The sequence below is a fragment of the Salpingoeca rosetta genome, assembly GCF_000188695.1.
Source record: "Salpingoeca rosetta unplaced genomic scaffold supercont1.38, whole genome shotgun sequence".
Taxonomy (NCBI): domain Eukaryota; class Choanoflagellata; order Craspedida; family Salpingoecidae; genus Salpingoeca; species Salpingoeca rosetta.
This window is the reverse complement of record NW_004754896.1, coordinates 589480-596171: the sequence shown is the minus strand read 5'-3', so window position 1 is coordinate 596171 and position 6692 is coordinate 589480. Positions and strand designations below refer to the sequence as shown.

At 56.3% G+C, this 6692-nt stretch overlaps 2 protein-coding genes across 2 annotated transcripts in view; both read right to left on the bottom strand.

Annotated features, from left to right (window-relative positions):
- PTSG_10628 (uncharacterized protein) overlaps positions 1-2818 on the bottom strand; it is a gene marked incomplete at both ends in the record, with an annotated part of 5981 nt that extends 3163 nt beyond the window's left edge. The window contains 7 exons of the mRNA XM_004988106.1: positions 96-214; positions 363-440; positions 638-707; positions 919-1360; positions 1615-1965; positions 2237-2699; positions 2756-2818. Coding sequence (XP_004988163.1) covers positions 96-214; positions 363-440; positions 638-707; positions 919-1360; positions 1615-1965; positions 2237-2699; positions 2756-2818 — 1586 coding nt within the window. The remainder of the gene's footprint in view (positions 1-95; positions 215-362; positions 441-637; positions 708-918; positions 1361-1614; positions 1966-2236; positions 2700-2755) is intronic.
- Positions 2819-3958: 1140 nt separating this feature from the next.
- Positions 3959-6692, bottom strand: part of PTSG_10627 (uncharacterized protein) — a gene marked incomplete at both ends in the record, with an annotated part of 3692 nt that continues 958 nt past the window's right edge. The window contains 7 exons of the mRNA XM_004988105.1: positions 3959-3967; positions 4237-4317; positions 4618-4661; positions 4957-5311; positions 5574-5738; positions 6067-6160; positions 6374-6454. Coding sequence (XP_004988162.1) covers positions 3959-3967; positions 4237-4317; positions 4618-4661; positions 4957-5311; positions 5574-5738; positions 6067-6160; positions 6374-6454 — 829 coding nt within the window. The remainder of the gene's footprint in view (positions 3968-4236; positions 4318-4617; positions 4662-4956; positions 5312-5573; positions 5739-6066; positions 6161-6373; positions 6455-6692) is intronic.

The window sequence follows — 6692 nt, the reverse complement described above, 5'->3', positions numbered from 1 at the left end:
ACCACCACCACCACCACACACACACACACACACACACACACACACACACACACACACACACACATACACGTGCACAGACACGCGCATACACGTACGATGGGAGCTGGAAGATGACGTGCTTGTGCTTCTCGTGTGTTTCAACAACACGCCGAATTGTAGCGATGCCATCAACGAGATCGCGTGCGTGGCGGTCCTGATGGAACAACGTGTGCATCTGCACGAAGGGGACACGAACGCGTGGGTATGGTTGCGTGAATGCCAGTCGAACATCAACTCAGCTGTGTTCACGACCATCACCGCCACCGCCATGACAGTCCCTTGTGTTGACAAGTTTCATGTCTCTGAGACTCATTCCAACACACCTTGACCTCCACATCCAGCAGAAACTGGTACAGCGGTGCACTCGTTTGGAAGTCAATGAAATAGTGCTCAACCCATGCCTGCAAGCAACGGCGAGGTCGTGGTGATTGTGATGGTGGCGGCCGGATTATGTGGCGTGTGCGTGGCATGTGCGTGTGTTGAACATGGAACAATAGTGGAAGGATGAGTTGAGATGGTGCACATGCAACAGTCACACGTGCAATCACAGCGTACCCATCACATCACGCCACACCCCCTGTTGCGCCCATTGACGAACCGTGATGACGGCGATGGCGTAACTCCTGGCACGTGGATCCTCCAAGGACATGGACACGGCATTCAGCAGCCTGACGTGGGCAGATGGTGCATTCAACAGGTGGTCAGACATGGGCACCCACGCAACGCACGAAGACAACAAGCACACGCAACACAGACACAAAACCCTCAAACACACACGCACACGCACAACACACACACAGACACACAACACATACACAGACACACACATACATACGCACACACACACACACACCAACACACACACATACACGTTAACACCTGGTGGCCTCGACGAAAGTGCGGTAGGTGAGAAGGAAGATGTCTCGATATTCGCGCTCCTGGTGTCTGCCGTGGCGGTCATTCCGTTCAAACAGCACCGCCACCAAGTGCTTTGGTGCTCCTTTGATGATCACACTGTACTTCACACGTCGCGCGTGCACGTTCTTCGCCTCGTCATCGTGGTCCCCACTCGTGTCGCCACCGCCATCCACGCTGCTGTCCTTCCTGGCGCGTGAACCCCCGTGACCCATCGCACCACCCTTCCCGCTGTCCTTCCCTCGCAGCGTGCGCGTGCGTTGCTCCGTGACGAGCACCACCTGTCCATTGGAGGTGATCTCGCGTGTGGAGAGCGAGCCCTTGGCCATGGCTGCACTGTACACGTCCGCCGTCACCGTGATCAGCTGGCAGTTGACTGTGCCCGTCACCACCAGCTCCCCACGCTCTGTCATGGTGGCATGATGATGGTGGAGGCAGGTGGTATGTGTGAGTGTGTTTGTTTGTTTGTGCGAGCGCGTGTGCGTATCTGATTGTGTATGTGCGTGATGTTGTGTTGTGGCAAACACATAACAGCCATAGCAGCAGCAGCAGCAGCAGCAGCAACAACAGCAACAACTTAAACAACAACAACACATTAAGCAACACCAGCCCTCTCCCTCTCCCTCGCCCTCTCCCCCGCCCCCACGCGGGCGTACATACCTGGTGTGCCCGTGTCCACGCCAAACGCCTGGCCCTCCCGAACAATGCGTCCTAGGCCGTGTCTCGCTGCCTCCTCGCCCTGACACACCATCACAGCGCCACTCAGAACCACCCACCACGCCCCGCTCGCGTCGTCGCCCATCACCACCACAGCGCCGTCCTCGCAGTACTCGCGGAAGCCGAGGTGCTGGCAAAACGCGCGCTGGGCAGAATGCGGCAAAAACGCAAACGCGGATAGGCGCGCCATTTCTTGCATCAGCGCGGTGACGTCATCGTCTGTTCGCTCGCTCGGTTGCTTCTCAAGAGCATTTCGAACGCGGTCCTCGGGCAGTTCAACAAGCGACCCCGTGTCTGCACGTTGTTGTTGTTGGCGGTGTGTGCATGTGCGTGCGTGTGTGTGTGTATGATTGGTGGGGAGAAAAGAGGTGTCAGTCATCCGCGTCAGCAACAGCTTTCAAAACAAGCCCTTCAGACATGCACACACACACACACACACACACACACACACACACACACACACACACACACACACACACACACACACACACACACACACACACACACACACACACATGGTCTTGTTCATTAGCCCTCCCCCCCCCCCCCACCTCTCCCAAATTACCGTGCGCTTCTGGACTGCGACGAATGACGGGCAAATGGATGTCATCAAAGCCGGCAAAGCCATACTCATACGGGGCCTTGTTGATACCGCCAACGCCGCTGCCATGACGACGCGACGGCTCTGGTGTGCCTGGTCGGCTACCAAGGTCAACATCAACGCCAACGTCGGGCGGCAGCCGCACCCACGGCTTCTGTTTTCCACCGCCACCACTGGCTGTCATGTTGCTGTTGTTGGTGTAGACGGGTGTAGATGCACCACTTCGACCGCCTTGATGGGGCTTCGTGTTCTTGTCTGCTGCTGTTGCTGCTGCTGCCAGACTCACACTTCCGCGCCTGCTGCTGTCATCGGCACCCATGTTCACGTCATCATCGTTGTCGACGCCATCACCGAAGCCAAACCCATACACCACATCGCTCTCGGCTCCGTCGCTGTCTGCCGAGTTGTCGCCAATGTCGCCATTGTGCTGTTGTGGTGAGTGCACACCCCTCGCACCGGCACTCAGCGCAACACCGTCATCACCTTCATCTCGATCGTAGGCACTGCTCCCTCTGCTACTTGTACCACCCCTGCCATCAGCACCATGGCTGCGTGCGAGTTGCTTTGCCTCGTGCCTGCTTGCAAGCAACGCGCGTGACATTGGCGATGATGGACGTCGCTGAAGTGCAGCAGACAGACGACGTGCAGACCCGTCATCCTTGCCAACACCAGTACCGGCGCCGTCACCACCGCCACTGTCGTCGGGATGAATGCTTGCAAGCAACCGTGACGAGCGCCGGCTGTTGTGTCCGCTGCTGGTGTCACTTGCAAGGCGCCGTCGAAAGTCAGTGCTGCTGGACAGTCTCGCCTTCTTCTTGCGGCGCTGTCCTGCCGCTGCTGCTGCTGCGGTTGCTGTTGCTGCAGTAGGGTGGTGTTGTCCCTCCCCTTGCTGCTGCTGTTGCTGTTGCTGTTGTCCTTGCGGTGTTGTGGGTGTGAACGGCGCGTTGCTGGGTCGGCGTCGTTGCTGCTGCGGCGTTGTTGGTTTGGAAGACATTGGCGTTGCGAGCGGCGACGTTGCTGCTGGCGATGACGCAATGGTGCTGCCGCTCGAGCGACGACGACAAAGCAACGAACTCCGTTGTTGTTGTTGTTGTTGTTGTTGTTGTTGTTGTTGTTGTTGTTGTTGTTGTTGGTGGTGGTGGTGGTGGTGTTGTTGTTGTTGTTGTTGTTGGTGTTGGGAGGAGGGAGGGATTGCATCCACATGCGTCTCCATCATCGCAGCAGCGGCAGGAGCAGGCGCCTTTCTCTCCACCACGCCGCCCTGCTGCACTATTGCTGCTGGTGTTGTTGCTGCTGGTGTTGTTGATGATGGTGTGGTGGGTGTGGCTGTGATGGCGGTTGCAAGCGACGTCTGTGCCGGTGCGCGACGCACAGGGCGCTTGCTCGCACTTGAGACTGCCGGCTGTTGTGGCTGTGACGCCATACCAGGTGTTGACGTTGTTGTTGTCCCTGTTGCTACTGCTGCTGCCTGTGATGGCGCAAGGCGGACGGGTCGACTTGCGCCGCGTGCCTGGCCCGCGCCAGCACTTGCAACAGCACTCCCAGCCCTCTTTTCACCACTCTTCCCAACAGCAGGTGCTTGTGGCGTCTGGTGCGTCTGCGACGTGGAAATGGTGGTTGGAGGAGGCGTGCTCGTGGACGCGGTTGGTGTCTCGGCAACGTATGACCCGTTGAGCGCCGCTGTTGCTACCGTTGCTGTTGCTGTTGATGGCGACGACGAAGACCCGACTCGAAGAGCCTTCGGCGCATATGGTGGCGGGGATGGTGGTGGTGGTGGTGGCATTGGGTGTGTGAAGTGAGCACAGAGGACTGCGGCATGAGGAGGGTAACACACACACACACACACAGACACACACAGACACACACAGACACACACACAGAGACACACAGACACAGACACAGACACACACACACACACACGCACACACACACACACACAGACACACAGGCAGACAACCACTGACCTGGTACTTTGCTGTTGTGTCCAGCTTGATGGCGGGGGAGGAAAACATGACTGGCGTGTATGCCAACTTCATGTCCGCGGTCTGGCGGTCGCATGGACAAGGGGATGGTGTGTTTAGTTGTTTGTTTGTTTGTTTGTTTGTTTGTTTGTTTGTTTGTTTGTTTGTTTGTTTGTTTGTTTGTTTGTGTGTATGTGTGTGTAAGTGTGGATGCATTCGTATGTGTGCATGTGTGTGTGCAAGTCCCATGCACACAGGTGCGTATGCTGGTGATGTAAAAGTGGGATGTTGAAAGCTGGAGCCTTGCGAACCGGTTTGAGCGTTTGAATGCAACGCATGTTCAAGTTATGCCTGCAGGCAATTGAATTGGTAACATAGGATCACCTTGTATGGGCTGGAGACGTAATCCGCAACATCCTCCTGATAAACTGAAGCGTGGAGCAAGACGGAGGGCCAACAATAGAGGCGGTGAGTTGGAGGAGGGGGGAACGAGTGACGTAACGTTGACAGGAGCACACGTACGTAACTGCGTAGCACAGACATAGACACACACACACACACACACACACACACACACACAGACGTGGTCACACACACACAGACGTGGTCACACACACATGCACTCTCAGACTCACACACCCTCCCACATGCACAAAAGAATAGAGTATGCCACGAGCAATCAACCAACGCCTTTCCGGTTATGCTCTCCACTCCACCACCCACCGACGGCGCCTGATGCAAGATCGCGAGCTGTGATGTGCGGTGGCGGCGGTATTGGCGGGAGAACGGTAAAGTCAAAGCGATGAAGCAGCGACTGGGAGTGGGTTGGCGAGAGGGGTGTGGATGGTGATGTTGGTGCTGTTGTGGTGCGATGGTGGGATGTGCGCTGCTTGCTGCTGGTGCCATTGCCCTTTGCACTGCTGCCATTGATGGTGCTGTTCGTGCGTGAGCGGGAGAGGAAGACAGATGACGAGGACGATGATGACAGTGACGGTGTGAACGACCCTGGACGAGGGGACGCTGTGCCATCACCACCACCGCCACCATCACCGCTCATGTGCACCGTGTTGAAGTCAACCTGACATTGGCAAAGGCAGAGGAGAGGGTGATTGGTTGTGAGAAAAAGGGGGTATTGGTTTGTGTACATGCGTGTTGTGTTGCGCACGTGAGTGTATTGTGTATGCGTGTGCATATGTGCATGTGTGCGTGTGCATGTGCATGTGTGTGCATATGTGTGTGTGTGTGTGTGTGTGTGTGCATGTGTGTGCGTGTTTTCAAGCGACACCAACCACTACCTCTGTCTCGCAATCACACACCCCTCCCCTCCCCCTTCTGCTCACCTCCAGCACGACAGGTTCCATATCACTGCCATCATCATCGCCACCACTGGCAGCAGCCGCTGCTGTTGCATGCGATGATATTGATGATGACGGTGCCGGTGGTGGTCTGGGTGCAATGTGTCCTGCGCGGCGGGCGGGAGGGGCTTTGGTCGGCGTTGCAAACGACTGCCATCATCATGACGCCGTGGCCGCATGCGCGAGTTGAGCAAGTGAGTGAGTGCGTGTGTGTGAGTGAGTGAGTGAGTGAGTCAGTGAGTCAGTGAGTGAGTCAGTGAGTCAGTGAGAGAGTGTGCGAGAGAGTGTGTGTCATCTGCCTTGATAACAGACGCATGACTAGCAGCCAAACAGTCCTCAGCTTTGCACAACAACAACCCTCCCCCCCTAATTGCTTTCACAGCAAGCGACACACTCAACACGACGAGAGCCATCCATCCAACGAACCAACCAACCAACCAACAAACCATCCATCCATTCACGAAACGTCAAGGCTCACCGCGTCTGCTGCGAGAGCGCTGTATTTCAGCGGCGGGAGCGACACGATGACAGCAACATCAGACGTGCACGTGGCATCCTGCCCTTGCAGCAGACTGTGTGGGGCGGTGGTGGGATGGTCGGTTGTGACACGATGGGTGGTGAGCGCAAGAACTGAAAGTAGTGAACACAGACACACACAGACACAGACACACACACACACACACACACAGACACACACAGACACACACAGACACACACACACACACACACACACACACACACACACACACACACACACACACACACACACACACAAAACCACCCACCGGTCGCCAGGGTTCACGTCGTGCGCTGCTGTGTCAGTTGTCACCGTCCCAATGCCAAGCACCACCGTATCATCGCCACGACTGCTCACATAAAATCGATTGTACACGCGCAGCAGCGGCTGCAAATGAGATGGTTGTTTGAAGCAGGCAGGGCTTGACATGCAGCAAGACACACACACACTCACGCACACACACACACACACACACACACACACACACACACACACACACACACACACACACACACACACACACACACACACACACACACACGCACACACGCACACATACACACACACGCACACACGCACACACACAC